Here is a 23,094-nt window from a genome sequence, read left to right as displayed (position 1 = left end):
GGCCTAGTGCACAGGTGGGGGCCGGCTGGTTTGCCCTGAAGGGTGTCCCAGATCAGGGTGGGGGCCCTGCTGGGGTGCCTGGCCAGCCTGGGTGAGGGGTTGATGGCTGTTTGCAGCTGGTCACACCCCCTTCAGAGTTGGGGTCCCCACTGGGGTGCCTGGCCAGCCTGGATGAGGGGCTGATGGCTGTTCTCTGGCTGGCCACACCCCTTTAGGGTGGGGGATCCCCACTGGGATGCCTGGCCAGTCTGGGTGAAGGGCTGAGGGCCATTTTCAGGCTGGCCAAGCCCCCCGGCAAAGGAAGCTCCCAGCCTCTCCTTTTTTTCTTTTTTCTTTTTTATTCTGGGGTTTATTTACCTTCTGTAATTGAAACTTTGTAGCCTTGAGAGGGCTCAGAGCCGGCCAGGGTGGGCAGGAGGGAAGCCTCCTGCTCGCTCCAGCTCCGTGGCCATAGCCAGCTGAAAGCAGGTATCTGGGGTTTATTTATCTTCTATAATTGAAACTTTGTTGCTTTGAGTGGAGCTCAGAGCCGGCAGAAAGCTTGGCTTCCTTAGTCATTGGGGAAACCAAGCCTCCTGCTTGCTCCAACTCCGTGGCTGCTGGCTGCCATCTTGGTTGGGTTAATTTGCATGTAGTTGCTCTGATTGGCTGGTGTGTGTCTTAAGGCATAGCAAAGGTACAGTCAATTTGCATGTTTGTCTTTTATTAGTGTAGATTTTTCATCCTAGCCAGGACTATATCTGATCTATCATGAATGTAAAGTTCTAGCATCTTTCTCACTGCTCTGACCCCAGTAGTTCTAGGAACAAAGAAATGGGATGCAGAAAATGAGTTCCTATGCAATGAATCACAAGTAGCTTTGGAGTCACCCACTTGTCTCTCTATTAGAGTAGTATATTGGATAACTTACATTTGCTTTTAAGTTCTGATTTGTGGATTTTACCCCCTGCCAAAGATACTTTTCTGTAAGTGATGCCTTATTCTTTTTCATGAACATTTAAATTTAAAGACTTAGTTCATACGGAATAGTCTCGTTTAGAAATACCACAGCAGGGTTACCAATCCTTAAAACAATAAAACATAATGCTTCTAAGATTATTAGAAACCATTTTAGAATCTTGCAAGATCTTCTGGTCATTTGCATTAGTGTCAATTCATATAATGACTGTATATGTGTGTGTATATATACAGTATATGTGTGTGTGTGTATATATATATATATATATATATATATATATATATAAAAGGTTCAGAGCATTGCACTGAATTTACTCTGACATACTTAAAAATAACAAAAAGAAAAAAGGTTTCTCATTTAACATTCCTTTCATGTGTTCATAAAAACAATGTAGACTATATGGGAAATTCTTTAAATGGTTTTACTTTGTGACTCATTTTTCAAGTCAAACATTGATTTTAGTTCTTTACTTTCTGACATTTTAGGTTTTCTAGCAATTTTACCTGAAACAAAAAAAATAGAGACTTCTGAACACTTGAAAAATTATGTATTCATAATGCTTGTAATGCAGGTAAATTCTGCATTGTAGTGTTTCTTACTTGATATAGATGGCAGCATAAAGCGGTAGAAGACATCTTTTAAAAATAATTGTTAAGGTGCCCTGGTTGATGTGGCTCAGTTGGTTGGGCATTGCCCAGTGCACCAAAATGTTGCCAGTTCAATTGCTGCTCAGGGAACATGGCTGGGTTACGGGCCTAATCCCTGGTGGGGGCATGCACGAGGCAGCTGGTAGATATTTCATTCTCACATCGATGTTTCTCTCTCTCCCTCCCTCCCTCTTTCCCTCCCTCCCTACCTCCCTCTCCCATCCTCTCTTTAAAAATCAATAAAAAATTTTTTAAATTGTTTAAATAAAAAATAAAGTAGGGTGGTTGCCATCTTATAATAATAATTTTAAAGGTAGTTTCTTAAAGAGGATTTTGTTTTAATTTATATCCTTCTGCCATAGCAGTGAACTAGTGCTATAGAACAGAAATTTTATATAATTTAAGGTATCAACTGCCTAGGTCAGCTATGGGCAAACTACGGCCCGCGGGCCGGATCCAGCCCGTTCGGCTGTTCTATCCGGCCCGTGGAGCTGAAAGAGCGGAGGGTTCTCTTGCTCTCCCCTCCGCTCCTTTGCCAGCAGCAGTGTTAACATGTATTAGTTCACACAAACACTCCATCCATGCTTTTGTTCCGGCCCTCCGGTCCAGTTTAAGAACCCATTGTGGCCCTCGAGTCAAAAAGTTTGCCCACCCCTGGCCTAGGTGCTTGTTAGTCTTGACATGAAAGCCCATGTTCATGGTAAGGCATAAATTTAAGAGATTTTTTACTTTTTTTTTTTTTGCATCAATGTGCTCCCTTCCATCTCAGGTTTATCATTTGGCAAGTGTACGCTTACGTGATTTATGTTTAAAACTGGATGTTTCAAATGAGTTACGAAGGAAGATATGGACGTGTTTTGAATTTACTTTAGTTCACTGCCCTGACCTAATGAAAGACAGACATTTGGATCAGCTCCTCCTTTGTGCCTTTTACATCATGGCAAAGGTAATGTATACGTTGGGGGGAATTCTTGGCCCTAGTTGCATGAGGTGAAACACTGTTGAACTTGATTCTTGGTTTACCTTAAGGGCTATAAGCTAACAGTGGCCATCATCATTGATTAAGTAGTAAATTCCAGCTACTATATCTATTCTCTGGATTCTCCATTTAGTTTTATAATAATCAGCCTTCCCACTTCATAAATATATATTGTTTGTAAAGAAGTTGGGAAAGGTCTTAGAGACTATTTGTAGTAAAGTAGCTCTCCCTATTATTAATGTGGCAACACCATTTTCATGCCCATCCCTGTGATACCTCTAATCTGGTACTTTAAGGTAACATGATCATTACATTGTAGGTGAATAACTGAGGCCCAGAGCTGAGCAAAGTTACATAATATATAGCAACCTAGGATCTCCTGATTCATAATTTAGTGTAAAATAGCTTCTATAACATTCCTTTCCAGTGATTTACTGTGCCACTTAATGTGAAGAACATTTACTCTCTAATTGCTACATCATGTTTTAGGTTATGAAATCACATATCTTGCTTTTTAAATTTCTGATGTATCTGAAACAGTCATCTGTAACTTTGGTCTTGACTGTATTGGCCATGCTGGCCATCCTAACAGATGTACATAGTTAAGACCTCATTTTTAAGCTTTTTGAGGCAGAGGACATGTTTTCAAATTCCTTAGTGGCACCTGTTTCACAATGCCTCACAAAGTAGATATTAATAAATGTTATTAACTAACTAGAGGCCCAGTGCACAAAAATTTGTGCACTGGGGGGGGGGTCCCTCAGCCCGGCCTGGACCTCTCAGGGGATGTCCACCTGCTGGCTTAGGCCCACTCCCTGGGGAGAACGGGCCTAAGCTGGCAGTCAGACATCCCTCTGGCAGCTTGGGAGCCCTCGGGGAATGTCCACTTGCCAGCGGGGAGCAGGCCTAAGCTGCAGTCGGACATCCTTAGTGCTGCTGAGGAGGCAGGAGAGGCTCCTGCCACCACCACTGCGCTGGCAGCAGTCAGCCGGGTTTGTGGCTGAGCAGAGCTCCCCCTGTGGGAGTGCACTAACTACCAGGGTGCAGCTCCTGCATTGAGCATCTGCCCCCTGGTGGTCAATGTTCGTCATAGTGACCCATCATTCCCAGTCGTTCTGCTATTAGGGTCAATTTGCATATTACCCTTTTATTATATAGGATAGAGGCCTGGTGCACAGGTGGGGGACAGCTGGTTTGCCCTGAAGGGTGTCCCAGATCAGGGTGGGGGTCCCGCTTGGGTGCCTGGCCAGCCTGGGTGAGGGGCTGATGGCTGTTTGCAAGCTGGCCAAGCCCCCCAGCGGGGACCTTCATCCCATGGGGGTGTGGCCAGCCTGAGTGAGGGGCTGAGGGCCATTTTCAGGCTGCCCATAGCCCCTTCAGGGTAGGGGAGTCCTGCTGGGGTGCTTGGGTGAGGGGCTGATGGCTGTTCTCAGGCTGAGCACGCTCCCCAGCGACCCAAGCTCACAGCCTCTCCTTTTTTCCTTTTTTCTGGGATTTATTTATCTTCTATAATTGAAACTTTGTAACTTTGATTAGAGCCCAGGACCAGCCGGGGCATGCGGGAAGCTTGGCTTCCTCTATCGCCAGGGGCAACCCAAGCCTCCTGCTCGCTCCAGCTCTGTGGCCGCCTCCATCTTAGTTGGGTTAATTTGCATACTCGCTCCTGATGGGCTTGTGGGTGTGGCTTGAGCATAGCAGAGGGACAGTTAATTTGCATGTTTCTCTTATTATATAGGATCATTTGTGTTTTTCAGAGAACTATCAGAGTTCAAGCTTTGCCATTTCTAGCTCAACATTATGGAGAACGGGTTAAGTGCTAATGCACAGTAAAGCAGAGAAAAAGAGTAATTTAAGTTAACTTTATTGATAACAAATAGACTAGAAGGTATTCCTTTATGGATCACTAATCCATTTTCTACCTTTTAGCCACCATTTGTCTTTTTAGTGTAAGCATTAGAAACTATACAGTCTGTCCTGACATATTAAAAGCCTAATTCTATGATAACCATTCATTTTTATTGTGTGTCAACACAAGACATTTTCTATCATTTAGTATGTAGTTAATTTACTTTTAAATACTTAAAAACTAATAAAACTGGAGAGTGTAAGGGATTCAACAGATCTGGGTTTTCTTATATCATTCTTTTTACAAAGAAAGGCTATTTTTCAGTCTTGGTGCTTTTGATTAATGAAACTATTAGCTGAGTCCCCACAGGCCACAAAGGCTGAACTTTAAAGGTAGTAAAAATCATATACGGTAGTGGTTTTTAGTCATGGACTGGCCTAGGGTTAATGGCTTTCTGCAAGACTGCTCTCAATCCCAGTCTATAATTGAAGTGTTTGTTCAGGGCCATTTTTCTTTTAGGAACAGTTGATAAATGCAGTTTTTCTTTTCTTTAGGTAACAAAAGAAGAAAGAACTTTTCAAGAAATCATGAAAAGTTATAGGAATCAGCCCCAAGCTAATAGTCACGTGAGTTACATTATTTTTCTTCTTGTCCAAAAATAGACTTGTACTATTTTTCTGATGAAAAGTCATAGAAAAGGTAAGCTTCTTTTATAGTTTTACTGTATTTTAGATTTGTTGGTTTAATATTCAAGAGACAGTTTTGTAGAAGCTGAGAAAGTAGCTGTTCCTGACTCATGCATATATTTGCATATACTTCTTCTCACATGCTTTCTTATTCCATTTGTTAATCTGTTAAGTGGGGACATTTTTCACTAGAATATTTAATGAAAAAGATATATATATTCTTTAATTGTATGAGATTTGAATCTCTGATGATGTTTAAATCCAGTGAAATTTGAGAATTTATTAACTTAAATTCAGCTTCTTTTGCCATCTTCTAAGAATCTTAATGTTTGTATCTTTGAAGAGATGTTAAACATCTCTGATAATGTTATAACCATGGGTGAGAATCCTGTACAACTTTTCAGTCATCCTATTAATAAAAGCCTATGTGGTCATGACACCCTCATGTCGTAACGAGGGATCACCAGGAGGCTGCATGTGCAGTGGGCGCGCATGCGGGTGGACAGGGGCTTGACGCTGCGTGCATGGTGTGGAGACGGGTCCCGCAGCTCTGGCCTACCTCTTTGGGGCAATCCATTGAGGGGCCCCGGATGTGTGGGTTGGGCCTCCCTTTTTGGGGCGATCGATTGTGAGGCTCCCACACTGTGAGAGAGCACAGGCCAGGCTGGGAGACACCCCCCAGTGCATGAATTTCGTGCACCAGGCCTCTAGTGGAAATATAAAATGTTAGCATAGTGGCCTGGCACATAGTAAGCATTAATGACTGTTAGATCCATATTATTATTGTTATTATAGCTGAGAAAACAGGGTTGGTTTACTTTAAAACCATTCAAGAGCTTGGTTGTTCTGCTCTAAGAGAGCCTAATGGCCTCTTCTCTGGCCCCCATGATCTGCTATCTGAGAAAGAAAGGTGGTGGCCCAGATATCTCAGGTGGGAGTACTAGTAGTGATATCCCCTTCTAGGAGAGCCCCACCAGTAGTTTCACTTCTTAAGCCCCCAAATAGTGAGTGATTTACAAATATTAGAAGAGCCAAGTACAAGTGTTTGTTATATACTATGACAGGCCAAGCATTTCTGGGCCTCTTCAGAAAAACCCCTCAGGAACAGAGCCAAAAGAGGTCCAGATTGTCTTTAAAGATCATTAAGATAAACTTACTGTGTGTCAAAATGAGCCAAGCCAGAGTTCCCTAAATGTCTTTTAAATACTAGTCCCCGCCCTGACCGTTTGGCTCAGTGGCTAGAGTGTCGGCCTGTGGACTGAAGAGTCCCAGGTTCGATTCCGGTCAGGGGCATGTACCTTGGTTGCGGCCACTTCCCCGGGGTGGGGGGGTTGCAGGAGGCAGCTGATGGATGTTTCTCTCTCATGGATGTTTCTAACTCTCTGTCCCTCTCCCTTCCTCTCTGTTAAAAGTAAATAAATAAACAAACAAACAAATAAATAAATACTAGTCCCCATCGGATGAGGGAGAAATGGTTCATGCCTATCGGCTATCTTGGAGGTAGGAAAGAGTTTCGGGGCAGGAACGGAACAAATTTTCATGTGTCCATCTGAAAGGAGATGGGAATGGGATGAGAGCAGGAAAACAAGCCCCAATGAGAGTAAATTGGTTCTCAGGTAAGGAGTTAAAAAGAAGGAAGAACAAGTTCATATTTTTGAAGTTATTTTATTTGGCAAAACATGCTCATCAGTGTTTAGTTGCTATTTATGGTACCTAACTCTTCTGTTTGCATTGTAAACTCCTACAAGGGCATATTTTAGATGTAGGCTCAGAATCTGCTTCAGTATTCCCTCTTCTAAGATGTTTGTTATAACCTGCATTTATCAGACTAATAACATCTTCCTCTTGATTGATGATCACCCATACAGACAAATACTTTTTAATTGGCTTGATATTTTGTTGTTCTTATTTTGGTTTGGCTTAATTTGTGCCTTTTTGTGACTTAGCAGACCTTTTTCCCCCCTCTGACTTATAGGTCTATAGAAGTGTACTGTTGAAAAGTATTCCAAGAGAAATTGTGGCTTATAATAAAAAAGTAAATGGTGATTTTGAAATGACCGATTGTGGTAAGTTGCCCAATTTAACATTCTATAGGTAATATATCTTTGATTACATTGTACATAATACTAGAGGCCCATTGCAGGAAGATTCCTGCAAGAATAGGGCTTCTGCAGTGTGCTTCCCTCCCTTCTCCCCTGCCTCTCTCCCTCCCTTCTCCATCGCTTCGCTCCTTCCCATCTCTGCTACCTCATTCCCTTCCGTGTCCGCTGCCTCAGCTCTGCTCTCGTCTCCATTCCCTCCTCTGCCATTTTGCTCCCTTCTGCAGCCCTTGGCTTCCTTCTACACTGTCTTCAGTCTTCGCTCTGGGTCGGGTCACACACGGGACGCCTGGATGGCGGCCAGGCGGGCTGGCGGATCACTGCTGTCCTGCCCCGCCGCCCCAGGTCAGGTCACAGATAGCAGGCCCGGATGGCAGCGGGGCAGGCGGCGGATGGCGCTGTCTCGTCCTTCCTGCAGTATGCAAATTTAACGGCCATCTTTGTTGAGTTAATTTGCATACTCTCTGGTTGGCTGATGGGCGTAGTGAAGGTATGGTCAGTTAGCATCTTTGTCTTTTATTAGTGTAGATAGTGAATGCCAGGCAGCATGGATTCAATGATATAGGTGATCAACTGCCTCCTGCACGCCCCCTGCTGGGGATTGAGCCCACAACCCAGGCATGTGCCCTTGACCAGAATCAAACCCAGGACCCTTCAGTCTGCAGGCCAACACTCTACCCACTGAGCCAAACCAGCTAGGGCAAAGGAACTTAAATTTTTAAAATACAGTGGTCCTCCCTTCCCATGGTTTTTCTTTTCTTGATTTTAGTTATCATCAGATAATGGAAAATTTCAGATATGAGATTTAAATCTCTGATGATGTTTAAATCCAGTGAAATTTAAGGAGTGAGAGAGAGACTACATTCACATTTTTATTACAGTAGATAGTTATAATTTTTCTATTTTATTATTAGTTATTATTCATATTTTACTGTCCCTAACTTATAAGGTATGTATGTATAGGTCAAAAGAGTATATGTAGGGTTTGGTACTCTCCACTGTGTCAGGCATCCACAGGGGGCCTTGGGACATTCCCCTGTGGATAAGGAGGGACTGCTGTAAATCTGAATAACAGGGAAAGTGAGATAGCTGTCAGTGACCTGTCTGAAGAGACAATTAAGGAAATATCCTTTTTATTAAGAAGTGTACAGATATTTTGCCACCACTCTCAAGGCTGCTACCTTGTTGCTTCCAGCATACTAAGACTTATGTTGATAAGTTATGAAAATGCCTCCTCTCCCCATCTCCTTTTCCTTGTCTCCTTTTTCCATTTCCTTAATGTGTATATCTGGGTGGGGCAAAAGTATGTTTACAGTTTTGAGTATAGGAAACAGTTTATTCTTTTATTATTTATTAATTATTCTATTATTTTCTATTCAAACATCTGTAAACCTATTTTTGCCACACCCTGTATGAGTGCATATGTATTGTATGTACTGTGATGTATTTACTTTTGCCTTGTGGGGCATTTAGACTGTTTCTCATTTTATACAGCTTTGTAAGGAAATCACTTGCTCCACATGCCTAGGATAAATTCTTAAGAGTACTGTCTGGGTCAAAGACTTTTTTTTATAAAATTACATAAATATTTATGATCATTATGGTATCTACCAGGATCTGAACTTTTAAGATCTTGTTTAAAAACTAGAGGCCAGGTGCATGAATTTGTGCACGGGTAGGGTCCCTAAGCCTGGCTGGCGATCGGGACCAGCAGGGGTACAGGAGGTTGGCCGGCTGGGGGTAAGGGCCACAGGAGGTTGGCCAGCTGGGGGGAGGGGCTGCAGGAGGTTGGCCAGCCACCCGGATCAGAAACAATGGGGGCTGACCGGCCAGTGAGGGGGAGGAGAGGAGGACTGTGGGAGGTTGGCTGTGGGAGTGCACTGACCACCAGGGGGCAAATCCTTCGTTGAGCATCTGCCCCCTGATGCTCAGTGTGTGTCATAGCAACCGGTTGACCTGTGGTTCAGTCATTTGGTCGTTTGGTTGTTCGGTCACTTAGGCTTTTATATATATAGATCCTTTAATAATAATGACCTAGAATCCTCATTTAAGGATACTTTTAAAAAAGTTTTTTTAATTTTAGAGAGAGAGGAAGGGAAAGGGATAGAAAGAAAGAAACATTGATGAGATTGGCTCTCCTGCATGCCCCTACTGGGGATCGAGCCCACAAACCTGGGCAGGTGCCTTGGACTGGACCAGTGACCTTTTGGTTCATGTGTCAGTGCTCAACCACTGAACCACACTGGCTGGGCAGGATACATACTTTTTACATAAATATATTATTCCTGAGCCTTTCTTTTTTAAAAAATTTATTAATTTAATTAGTTTTAGAGAAAGGAAGGGAGAGAGAAACATCAATTTGTTGTTCCACTTATTTATTTATTCAGTGGTTGAGTCTTGTATGTGCCCTGACCAGGGATTGAACCTGCAACCCTGGCATATCAAGGTGACACTCTAACCAACTGAGCTACACAGGCATGGCCTGAGCCTTTTCAAGACAATGAGAAGTATATTAGACAGCAAACCTAACCCAAAAAACCTATTTTTTTTTTTTCAAATTGGTGATTTTTCTGCCCCTGCAAAGCCAGGCATCAACCTTTGCCGGGTGGCTCAGTTGGTTGGAGTGTTGCCCATGCTTCAAAAAGTTGCGGGTTCAGTCTCCAGTCTGCGTTAATACAGGAGGCAACCAATCAGTGTTTCTCACTCACATGGATGTTCCTCTTTCTCTCTCCCTCCCTTCCTCTAAAAGAAATCAGTAAAAGCACATATCCTCAGGTGAGCATTCAAAACAAAACAAAAAAACACAAATATTAGAGATTAAGTATGGGAAACAATGTGCTCTATGAGAATCAAAGTAACTGCCAACAACTATCTGGGATACAGGACCAGTAAAGTTCAAGACAATATAAGTAAGCAAAAGGAGATATATCATGGTTTCTTTTTTCCTTTTCTTTACTTTTAAATTTTTTTGATTGATTTAAGAGAGTGGAAGGGAGAGAGAGAGTTAAAAACACCAATGATGAAAAAAACACACACATCAGTGATGAGTAAGAATCATTGATTGGCTGCCTCCTGCACACTCTACACTGGGGATCAATCCTGCAACCTGGGCATGTGCCTTGACTGGGAATCGAACTGTGACCATAGGTTGATGCCCAACCACTGAGCAACACTGGCCAGATTTTTAATTTATTGATTGGAGAGAGAGAGAAAAGAAGAAGAAGGAGAAGGAGAGGGAGAGGGAGAGGGAACGGGAGGGGGAGGGGGAGGGGGGGGAGGAGGAAGAAAGAAGAAGAGAGAGAAAAACATCAATTTGTTGTTCCACTTATTTATACATTCTTTTGTTGATTCTTGTATGTGCTCTGACCAGGGATCAAACCCTCAACCTTGGTGCCGGGGTTCATGTCCCAGCATCAAGAAGGGTTCAGGAATCTGGAAACGTAGGGTAAATTATGAAATCATGGTTTATTGGGCAAGGAAAATCATGTGTCTTGAAGTTGGGTTGCTTTAAGACTATATTTTCTATGATGGGATAGGGAAATTAACTTATAGTGGTTGAAGTAAGAAACATATCCTTCTCATTTCTCAGCTGTTGGCTCTAGATAGCCTAATTTAGCCTAATCAGGTCTCTTCCTACCCCGAGATATTATAAATCCAAGAAGAAAAAAATTCAGTGTGACTAGAATCCTAACCAGCATAGCCTGGCAATATTCTAATTTAGAGTCCTTTGGCAGTTGGAACAGTGAAGAAATCCTTAGGAAGTCACTGCTCTCACGTGACAGGAAAAGGTCTGGAGCCTAGATATTTGCAGTCTTGCATTTCACACAATTAGTGGTACTAGGGAGGAGTTCCTCACTGAAAGGAATGAGGCAAGAATTGGAGCCCTTGGAAATTTGAGAAGTCAGAGACAAGGCATGAAGAATAATAAGAGCAAAATTTCACACACTGAGAACTGTGAAAAAGGAAAAACTGAGACCACTCTTCCAGTGTCTGGTTTGCATCAGTAGTTCCACAAATTCTGATATGTTCAGAGCCTTCTGGGATAAACCTTTGCTTTATTAGGGATTATTTAGTTAGTACCAATAGTACTTTAGCTTTAGCTATAATTCTCAGAGTTTTACCTCCTTCACAGAAGAGCCGAAAAGCATTTTCTTCTGAAACAGATGTTTTAAAAATTGCTTTCTTTATTTTTTATTTATTGATTTTACAGAGAGAAAAATATCCATTTGCCCCACTTGTTTATTCATTCATTGGTTGCTTTTGTGCCCGGAACTGCAACCTTGGCGTATTGGGACAATGCTCTAACCAGTTGAGCTACCCGGCCTGGATCCAGAGAATCGCTTTCTATCTGAAGGCTTTATCAAACACAAACCGAGATATGACTTGGCAGAAATCAAGAATCAATTGTGTCTTTGAATTTCTAAGGTTACTAAATATTGACAGATAATCTATTTGGTACTGAGTTGGCACAGGGCTTAGAAATGAGAGATTAAATTCAAGATTTAATTAAAGTCATGTGTTTACTCAATTGAAGATTACCCTCTCAGACACTCTGATGCTTCTCATCCACTAACCACTGACCACATGACCACAGAAAATGACCATGACATTATTTGTAGAAAACTTATCATGTAGTAGAATGACTCCCTTTCTTGATACTTGAAAAGATGCCGATTTGATCTGCAGTCCTTCTTGTATGTTCTGCTGTAGCTGATTCTGCATTGTGATGATCTTCTCCTTGGTGTTGAAGACAATGGGACAACTTTGCACAGCTATCTATTCATCAAATATAGGAATATAGAAAACAGACTTAACAATAGCATATTACAGCTCGTTTCTAGAGTCTCTGCTGCTCATTTCATCAGCCTCTGCTAGAGAAATGTATCTGAAGAGGGCAATCCCCAAGAATGCAATGAGAGAAAATGCCATGATTCTAGAATCTCACTTACTAATTTTATTGCATAGAAATTCATTCCTGAAGCACAGTTCTTTCCCAGAGTGGAGGAACTGCCTGCCTTCATTCTATTTCTCCAACCTCTGTGTCACCCACAAGATCACCTGGTTTAAGGCAATCTTATAGGAAAGGTAGGTTTTATACAGAAAAAAAAAAGTATCTTCAAATATTGAAAAGACCACCACATGGGGATGTAAAATACAGCCTAGGGAATACAGTCAATAATCCTATATAATAAAAGACTAATATGCAAATTGTCCCCTCGGGAGTTCTACCCGGAGTTTGATCACTCACTATAACATGTGCAGACCACCAGGGGTGGTGCGGAACATGGTGGGCAACCAGCTGTGGCAGTGGGGTACTGAGGGGAGCAAGGGAAGGGGGAGGCCAGGAGGTGGGGAACTGCGTGGTGTCAGCATGCAGGCGGTGAGGGAAGGAAGAGGCAGGGAGGTGGGGAACCTGATCAGCCCTGATTGCTGGCCAGGCCTACGGACCCTACCTGTGCACAAATTTCATGCACTGTGCCTCTAGTATTGGAAAAACTATGTATGCTGTAAGGTGGGTACTAAAATTATTGGGGGGGAATCATTTCTTAAGTTATATAAATGTCTAATCACTATGCTATACACTTGAAACTAAATTTTCAACTGTAATTAAAATTTTTTGTTTTTTATTTAAATGTTCATTGGTTCATTTCACAAACACATTACCATGTGTCTCTAATTATATTAAGTGGAAGTTCCCTCCTACCCTCTGAGGGGAAACAGATTTGTAACAGTAATAGCACCAGTCAGGCAAACCTTTGATCTCATTCTCTTTCCCAATCCTAATGTATATGTGGTAAGATAGTCACCAGGCCCACTAAGGCTTTAATTTCAGAGTGCTAGTGTCCTTACAGAGGCTATAAGGTAGAGATCTTTGTTCTGCATAAAGGATAACTGACATTTTGTTTTCTTTTTTTGAAATGAAAAAAAAAAAGCACTAAATAAAATCATGTTTAGTTAGAATTCAAGGTGCCAGACTTTTTTTTCATTCTATCTTTTTTATTTATTTTTTTAATTTTCTTTATTGATTAAGGCAGGAGTCCTCAAACTTTTTAAACAGGGGGCCAGTTCACTGTCCCTCAGACCGTTGGAGGGCCAGACTATAGTTTTAAAAAAAAACTATGAACAAATTCCTATGCACACTGCACATATCTTATTTTGAAGTAAAAAACCAAAATGGGAACAAATACAATATTTGTATTTGCATGTGGCCCGCGGGCCGTAGTTTGAGGACCCCTGGATTAAGGTATTATATATGTGTCCTTATCCCCCCGCTTTCCCCCTACCCCCCTTACACCCCCGCTCATGCCCTCACCCCCTGGTGTCTGTGTCCATTGGTTAGGCTTTTATGCATGCATACAAATCCTTTGGTTGATCTCTCTCCCTTACCCCCACCCTCCCCTACCTTTCCTCTGAGGTTTGACAGTCTGGTCAATGCTTCTCTGTCTCTGGATCTGTTTTTGTTCATCAGTTTATGTTGTTCATTATATTCCACAAATGAGTGAGATCATGTGATACTTATCTTTCTCTGACTGACTTATTTCGCTTAGCATAATGCTTTCCAGCGCAATCCATGCTGTTGCAAATGGTAGGAGTTCCTTCCTTTTTACAGCAGCATAGTATTCCATTGTGTAGATGTACCACAGATTTTTTTTATTCTTTTAAAAATATATTTTATTGATTTTTTACAGTGAGGAAGGGAGAGAGATAGTTAGAAACATTGATGAGAGAGAAGCATCGATCAGCTACCTCCTGCACACCACTACTGGGGATGTGCCTGCAACCAAGGTACATGCCCTTGACTGGATTTGAACCTGGGACCCTTCAGTCCCCAGACCGACGCTCTATCCAGTGAGCCAAACTGGCTAGGGCTGTACCACAGGATTTTAATCCACTCATCTGCTGGTGAAGGTGCCAGACTTTTAAATGTTTGGTTTGTTCAAACTTAGTGTAGCCCCTTATCTTATGTAAATATTAACAACTGGAATTGGGATGACAGAAATATGATGACTATATAGTCTCTGTCTCCAGAAGTTTCTAATCCAAAGAGAACATTAAATAATTTTAATTGATCCATGAGAATACTGTAACCTGCAATAGCTATTATGCAGTATACCTTGGAACACTGTTCCCCAGGATGGTAATAAGTATTATGGGGAAGAGGGACTGTGCATAAAAAAAAAAAAAGTGATAAATATGGAATTAAAGTGAACATGTGGTTTTTTTTCCCAACTGAAAAAACTTCTCAAAGCCTTTAATATACTAACATGTATTCTGAATTTTCAAGAGGAGGATATAATATGCAGCATTTCCTCAAGTTATTTGACCACATAGCTAGCAAGAGTGCAAAAAAAGAAAAAAAAATAGCAAGAGTGAAAGGACATCCAAATTGGGACTCAGATGCCTGTGAAGATTCCCTGGCTGCTTGGCCTGTGGACCATGTTTGAGTTTACTGGTTTTGCTAATGTGGAAGCATGCTTCTATCCATGTTCTCAGTGTTCGTAGGCCAGTGTACTAAGAATGAGAACTTTTTTTCATAAGCTGCATTATTTTTAATTGCCAGTGGTTTTCTTAACTCCTATAAGCAGATGACTTGTGTATGTACAAGTAAACAATGGTTAATGGTTTGTAATACTCTTCCCCCCCCAAAAAGAGTAAAGTTTTGCCTGTTGTCACAAGCTATCTCAGAGTTACATCAATAAATAGAAAAGTACTTTTGCGCAAGCTGTCATTTTACAACTAAGGATACTAGCTATAAACTGAGCACTAACGTTGCTGTTGTACATGGGAAAGTTGGCTCTTTGAACACATCAACTGCCACGTATTTGCACAAAAAATAAGCACAAGCAATTTATCATGCTTCTTAATTTATGAGGATATGCCTTACCTTTTATTTATTTTTTTCAATATATTTTATTGATTTTTTTACAGAGAGGGAGAGGGATAGCGAGTTAGAAACATCGATGAAAGAGAAACATTGATTCAGCTGCCTCTTGCACGCCCCCTACTGGGGATGTGCCTGCAACCCAGGTACATGCCCTTAACCGGAATCAAACCTGGGACCCTTGAGTCCACAGGCCGATGCTCTATCCGCTGAGCCAAACCAGCTAGGGCTGCCTTACCTTAGAGTCTTTCCACCTTTCTGCAATGTGAATATATGCAGGCCCCTTAGCTAAACCCCAGCCCAAGGCTAGTGCTTCTCTAAGAATGACAGTGAGTTCAGAGAGTTGGTTAGAGCATCATCATAATACATCAAGGTTGTAGGTTCTATCCCTGGGTACATACAAGAATCAACCAGTGAATGCATAGATAAGTGGAACAACAAACTGATGTTTCTTTTAAATCAATAAATTTTTTTAAAGCTGTGTTTTATTGATTTCAGAGAGAAGAAGGGAGAGGGAGAGAGGGATAGAAACGTCAATGGTGAGAGAGAATCATTGATCCGTTGCCTCACACAAGGGATCAATCCTGCAACCCAGGCATATGCCCTGACTGGGAATTGAACCTTGACCCCCTGGTTCATGGGTCACACTCAACCACTAAGTCACACCAGCTGGGCTCAAATCGATAAATTTAAAAATATTTTTTTAAAGGTATCTAAAGAAAAGTGTATCTAGAGAAAAGAGTACCACGGTAAGTTTACATGTTTGTATTTCTCAAGATTTCAATTTAATTTATGCATAATAATTGTAGATTTCTGAACCTTTTCTGAAAACATTGATTGCTTTACATAAAGATGTGTCTACTTGATGTTTTTTTATATTGTAGAGAGAGTTATAATTTAAATAATTGACTTACATATTAAAGTAGTATATCTATCACAACACTGAATTCTTTTAACAGACTTGGAAGATGTTACAAAAACACCTGATTGTTCCAGTGCACCAGTGAGAGAGGAAAGGGGCGATCTTATCAAATTTTACAATACAATATATGTAGGAAGAGTGAAGTCATTTGCATTGAAATATGACTTGTCAAATCAGGACCATATGGTACGTTTTATATTTTATTGCTTTATTAATATCTTAGTCATAGTTAGATTATTATGAGTTTATTTTGCTAGATAAGTATTTCACTGATATATTATATAGGACAAAATATACTAGTAATCACAAAGTGATTAAGGCTATGAAACAGCAGAGACCAGAGGAAAACATGGAAATTTAATCCATACTATCATTATGTTGCTAGAAATTATGTATACATATGGGCAAGGACTAGATGGGAACAGGAAAAAAAATTTTTTAATATGTTTTTATTGATTTCAGAGAGGAAGGAGAGGGAGAGAGAGATAGAAACATCAGTGATGAGAATCATTGATCAGCTGCCTCCTGCATGCTCCCTACTGGGGATTGAGCCCCCAACCCAGGCATGTGCCCTTGACCAGAATCGAACCCAGGACTCTTCAGTCCGCAGGCCAACACTCTATCAACTGAGCCAAACTGGCTAGGGCAAAACAAAACAAAACAAATTTAATATGGTAACTGTTCTCTTGTTTTTTATTTCTATTGTTGTATTAATGAAATAAATGTGTTTCGCAAAATAAAGAGGAAAGGATATAGATAGGCCTGAATTATAAATAGAGGCAGTGCTAAGAAATTTTTATGCAAATCCTAGCTTTAGCAGTCGAACCAGTTTGTGAAAGTAGTATTACCAGTATAAAAACCAACTTGATTCCCAATAGATAAGACTTTAGTTTTAGGAAAGAGGGACATAGTAGAAGCTATACCCAGCCAGTAGCCATGTACATTTCTGTGTGTCTCTTTACATTTCTGTTCTTATTCCTTCCAAGGAATATGCTTTCTATCTGTCCTCAGAGGCCATGACTACTCATCCTAAAGTTCTAGCTCCCATCATATGTTATGCTTTTGAATATCTCTATCATCAGCCAATTGCAACTAATTTTATTAGCTTCAAGATGAAAATGAGTAATAATTAAGGAACCATCTGTATTCTTGAGAAGGAAACATTGTAACAAATATTAAAGAAAAGTACAGACTCAGCTCACCAAACTCTATTTCTCTTTTTTCCCCTAAATCTTTTGTGTTTTATTATAAAGTTTAATATTTCATTAACAGATTTGTTCTATGTTGAACTGAGCCTTCTGGCTCATAGAATTCTCCACCTCTCTTTTATGCTCTCTACTATTGCTTTGGCTGTGGGTATGTGTGTGTTGAGAGAGATTTTTTGTTATAACTATTAGGACATTGATTATTTTTTGCCCCTACTTTCTGAGAATGGATGTGGGGTTCCTATACTCTTGGCTTAGTGTTGCTGGTGTCTTACCCAGAATTCTTCAGGGTTTCCTGAAAGATCCAGGAAAATACATTTTAGTTTCTCTCTTAGTAATTGTGGAAAAATAAGGGGTAATGGACCATTTCTTTGCTTTTATTCAGCCATAAATAAGTTCCTACAATATAACTGACTCCCACCTAGGAGATGCCAGTAAGAATAAAAATATGATGGAATTCCAAAAAGAAAGAAAACTTTTATCTTAAAACAACTTACTTTTGGGTTATTTCAGATGGAAGCTCCACCACTCTCTCCTTTTCCACATATTAAGCAACAGCCCGGCTCACCACGCCGAATTTCCCAACAGCACTCTGTTTATGTTTCCCCACACAAGAATGGGTCAGGCCTTACGCCAAGGACTGCTCTGCTGTATAAGTTCAACGGCAGCCCTTCTAAGGTAAGGTACACAAAAACTTTACTCCAAAACAACTTATGTACATTTGTTAAAAATTGGATTTCACATTACCAGTTAGTAATTTTTAATCTGCTCTCTCTGTTTTGAATAGTTACTACTAATAAATATGAACTGATACTATGGCAAATTTCCTGTGAACAAGAGCATTGTATTCAGTTGAGGTAGTTTAATCCATTACTATTGACATGGTATTGGAGGAGTTCAGTGTGAAGAGTCGTGTGTCTTCCTGCTCAAGCTTAATCTTGAGGAGGGGCCACCAGTAATGCAACACCTGTTAGTGGTCAGAAATGGGGAACATTAAGTTTAAAGAAAGGCTTTGAAAGTGAAAGCTCATTTGGTGGATGATAACAAGGATAGTAAAGTCTGAAAAGAGGCCTCCTCTTATTTACATTGACAGCTCTGTTATCTCTCTTTATCCTGTACCATGATGAAGATGTGACTGGGACATGATTGCTGTTTTTTTATATTTGAAGGGCTATCAAGGAGATATGTTCAGTATGTCTCCAGAAGCCAGAATCACTGCCAACTGCAAAAAATTGTACTGGGACAGATTGTAACTCAATCCAAATACAAGGGCAGCTCCTTAACTCATGACTTTCTCATTCAGTTCCACAAACATCTGTTGAGTTTTTACTATACTTAGCAACAAAACACTGAGATAGAGCACCTCACAGATTTACATTTCCTCTTCTTAGAAGTCGATTTCCAATAAGGATGTTTAGAAGATGCATGAAATCAAAGATGGCACCAACTGATTTCTAAGGCAATGATTTCAAAACATGGGTCAGGATCACCTGCGGAGCTTGTTGAAGACAAGATACCTGTCCCATAGACCTACTGAGTCACAAAACTTTGGCAGTTAGCTCTACATAATTGTGATGCACAGCTTTTAGGAAACACTTCTGTAATGCCTTGCTATTGAGAGTGTGGATTTCAGACCAGCAACATCAGCATCACTTGGGAGCATTTTAGAAATGCAAGCTCAGGCATCACACTAGCCCTACTGAATCTGAGTCTGTATTTTTAACAAGATACCCAGATGATTAGTAGGTACATAAAATTTCAAAAGCATTGCTTTAAGAAGAGGACCTCAAACTATAGGGAGCATCAGAATCAACTGGAGGGGTGAAACAGATTGCTAGGCCCCACCCCCCAACATTTGAGTCAGTAGGATGAGGCATGAGAATTTGCATTTCTAATATATTCCTAGATGCTTCTGCTGCATCTGTTCTATGTTCACACTGGGAACTACTGCTATAAGGTAAATCGTTTTTTTAAAAAACTCCTGAAAAGATTAGTTATAATTACCCTTATTCAGTTAACCTTAAGTTTAAAAAAATAATCTGTACCCCAGCAGGATAGAGGGCAGGAAAAAGCAGTTAGCTTCGTTCTTTGGTGCTAGTTCCCTTTTCCCCTTTGCTCATGCATGTCCTCTATTTTTGCACAGAGTTTGAAAGATATCAACAACATGATAAGGCAAGGTGAACAGAGAACCAAGAAGCGAGCAATAGCCATTGATGGTGATGCAGAATCACCTGCCAAACGCCTCTGTCAAGAAAATGATGATGTTTTACTTAAAAGACTACAAGATGTTGTCAGTGAAAGAGCAAACCATTAGTGCCTTTCCTGTTTTTGTGATAAAAGCACTTTCAGGTTGTTTTGCATAAAGTTGGGGCTCTATCCTTCAGAACTTTCAACCTTGTATATGGTAAATATCACTGAATTATAAGAAAAATTGCACGAAAATTATACACTTTTTTTTTTTTAACATTCATGCAAAATGTAGTTGACAGAGATGTATTTTGAGTTGGATTAGAAAGGAATGTTTTTGCCCTAGCTGATTTGGCTCAGTGGATAGAGCATTGGCCAGGGGACTGAAGGGTCTGGGGATCGATTCCAGTCAAGAGCATATGCCTCGTTTGCAGGCTCGATCCCCAATTGATGTGTCTCTTTCATATCCATATTTCTCTCTCTGTCTCTCCCCCTCCCTTCCACTCTCTCTAAAATCAATGGAAAAATATCCTTGGGTGAGGATCAACAACAAAAAGGAAAGAAAGGAATGTTTTAAGTGCCTTTAAACATATTAATAGTCTTAGAATTTTTTAAATGCTTGTTCCTTGGGTTCGTTTTTAAGATGAAGTAAGGAGAAATCTAATTTTTTAGCTTACTTTTTAAAATAATCAAATGTCTCCTCCTTCTGTGCTTTGTAATATGAGGGTCAATAGTCTATTTTTGGTAAACGTACTTTGAGATATTTGTGTTCTCAATTTCATATTGAGTAGGGGTTGGCTCCCATAGCAGTTGGGCCAGAGGTTGTTGCACCAGCCTTTTCTGACCCACTGTGGTAACTCCACATCCAGGTGCCGCTACTATTCCTGGTTCTCTAGATCCCTTCCTCTCCTTGAGCATAAACAGATTTAACCTGAGCCCATGCATTACCCACACTTCTTGCTTTCCAACCCTAAGCCCTCTTAGCCTGGTGTCACAACCTAATAAAAAGGGTCTTGCTCCTTTTTTTAAACTATTATCATTTTGCTTCTGTACCATTAACTATATATGATTATATTATATCATGTAATTCTCAAAACAGAAAGCTGCTTCTCAAACCAGTAAAATAAAATGCAGATAAGAGTTTTTAGAAACTAAATTTCCTATGTAGTGAGTTAGCACCTTGATAATGTGTGAAATACTATTTTTGAGGTCATCATAAGATGAGTGATTCTCAATGTCTAATTAATTCCCTAATAGTTAAATCTTTTTTTTAAGATTTTTTTTTTTAATTTGAGAGGGAGGGAGAGAGAGAGAGAGAGAGAGAGAAAAGGAAAAGGGAAAGGGAAAAGAAGAGAGACAAAGAGCAAGAGCAAAACATTGATGTGAATGAAACATTCATGGACTGCCTCCTGCATGTCTCCTACCTGGGATTAAGCCCTCAACCAGGGCATGTGCCCTAATTGAAAATCGAAGCTACCAACCAACTGAGCCACACTGGCCTGGGCTAGTTGAACCTTTTTCTAAACTACATTAATATCTTTTCATACCTTATAAGTTACATCAATAAAACAACTGGTTATTACTTTCTCCTCTTTGTTTTCAGTATTAGTTTTTCATTGTGAGTTTCACATTAGGATCTGATCACTGGGGCCCCATAAGGATGTTTTCCAGTCAGTACTAGGTTGGGGTAGTGCAGCTTTCCAAAGAATCAACTGTTCAATATTCACTTTTTCTAGTGTGTTTTCAAAATCTGGAAGAATATGGTTAAGCCATTCTTAATTATTTTTTTCAGAAAATGTTATCAATTGTATATTTTTTGGACTGAACATCTTATTTTTAAGAATGTAAAGTGTGCCCTAGCTGGTTTGGCTCAGTGGATAGAGCGTCGGCCTGCAGACTGAAGGGTCCTAGGTTCGATTCCGGTCAAGGGCACATGCCCAGGTTGCAGGCTCCGTGCCTAGTAGGGGGCCTGAAGGAGGCAGCCAATCAATGATTCTCTCTCATCATTGATGCTTCTATCGCTCTCCCTCTCCCTTCCTTCCTGAGATCAATAAAAATATATTTTTTAAAAAATGCAAAGTGTTTAATTTAACCTATGTCTAACCCTGGCTACTTTGAATTAGTCTAATATTTGCCTATAAATTAGTAATTATTGTCAGGAATTTTATTTTTAAATTGTAAGAAGAAAAGTTATTTTGATCACATCTTACTTTTCTTAAAATTACATCATCCTTTTTTGTGTGTAGTATCTACACAGTTATAAGCCAAATAACATCAAGTGTGGGTTGAATCCTTGTATATATTTTAATGTAGCTATAACTATTGTGTCATTTTCGACTTCATTATTAATGTGCGGAATATAAGTGAGTATTTGTACATTGACTATAAAAGAAACTCTGGACATGTTTATCAGTCAGTTTTCAAAACTTGATATCAATTGTACATAAAATTGTTAATAAAACATTGGAGTTTTTGAAATTATTGAAAAACTATACTTGTGCTCTTTTCTGTGTATCTAGAAGCAATTGTGCAGCCATTTTAGAATCTACATCTCTTTAAATATCTGCTTTGTATCTTTTGAACAGTTTAATGTAACCTAAAAATTAATGTTCTTGGTGGTTTCTTTTCTTTGTTTTTATTGTTTTATTGCTTAAAGTATTACAAAGAGTATTACATATGTGTCCTTTTTTTTTCTTCCCCCGCCCTTGACAATCCCTTGGCCTCCCTTACCCCCCAGTGTCTTTTGTCCATTGGTTATGCTTATATGCATGCATACAAGTCCTTCGGTTGATCTCTTACCCCACTACCTCCTGCCCCCCAACCCTCCCTGGCCTTCCCGCTGCAGTTTGACAATCTGTTTGAGGCAGCTCTGCCTCTGTATCTATTATTGTTCATAAGTTTATAATGGTCTTTATTATCCATGAATGAGTGAGATCATGTGGTATTTTTCCTTCATTGACTGGCTTATTTCACTTAGCATAATGCTCTCCAGTTCCATCCATGCCATTGCAAATGGTAAGAGTTCCTTCTTTTTTACAGCAGCATAGTATTCCATCGTGTAGATGTACCACAGTTTTCTAATCCATTCATCTACTGATGGGCACTTAGGCTGTTTCTAGATCTTAGCTATGGTGAATTGTGCTGCTATGAACATAGGGGTGCATATATCCTTTCTGATTGGTGTTTCTGGTTTGTTGGGATATATTCCTAGAAGTGGGATCACAGGGTCAAATGGGAGTTCCATTTTTAACTTTTTGAGGAAACTCCATACTGTCTTCCATAGTGGCTGCACCAGTCTGCATTCCCACCAGCAGTGCACGAGTGTTCCTTTTTCTCCACATCCTCTCCAGCACTTGTCGTTTGTTGATTTATTGATGATAGCCAGTCTGACAGGTGTGAGATGGTACCTCATTGTTGTTTTGATTTGCATCTCTCGGATGTCTTGGTGATTTCTAAGAGTACGAAGGGAATGGGAGTGAGTGACTGCTTGAGGGGTGCAGAGTTTACTTTTGGGTAATGAAAATATTTTGGAGCTAATATAGGTGTTGTTTGGGTAACATTGTGAATTTACTAAATGACATTGAATTTTACTTTAAAATGGTTAATTTTATGTTAGATGAATTTCATTTTGATTTTTAAAAGGCCTTAGAAAGAACATGTGGACTAAATTAATTGATACTGGA

The 23,094-nt window shown here is 40.2% G+C and overlaps 1 protein-coding gene across 1 annotated transcript in view; it reads left to right on the top strand.

Moving 5' to 3' along the window:
• RBL1 (RB transcriptional corepressor like 1) overlaps positions 1-21,903 on the top strand; it is an 89,574-nt gene extending 67,671 nt beyond the window's left edge. The window contains exons 17-22 of the mRNA XM_059706087.1: positions 2,375-2,551; positions 4,985-5,056; positions 7,092-7,182; positions 16,057-16,205; positions 17,738-17,902; positions 19,368-21,903. Coding sequence (XP_059562070.1) covers positions 2,375-2,551; positions 4,985-5,056; positions 7,092-7,182; positions 16,057-16,205; positions 17,738-17,902; positions 19,368-19,538 — 825 coding nt within the window. The 3' untranslated portion in view covers positions 19,539-21,903. The remainder of the gene's footprint in view (positions 1-2,374; positions 2,552-4,984; positions 5,057-7,091; positions 7,183-16,056; positions 16,206-17,737; positions 17,903-19,367) is intronic.
• Positions 21,904-23,094: the final 1,191 nt, after the last annotated feature.

Source organism: Myotis daubentonii, chromosome 8, assembly GCF_963259705.1.
Source record: "Myotis daubentonii chromosome 8, mMyoDau2.1, whole genome shotgun sequence".
Taxonomy (NCBI): domain Eukaryota; kingdom Metazoa; phylum Chordata; class Mammalia; order Chiroptera; family Vespertilionidae; genus Myotis; species Myotis daubentonii.
This window is presented reverse-complemented; position numbering and strand designations above follow the sequence as displayed.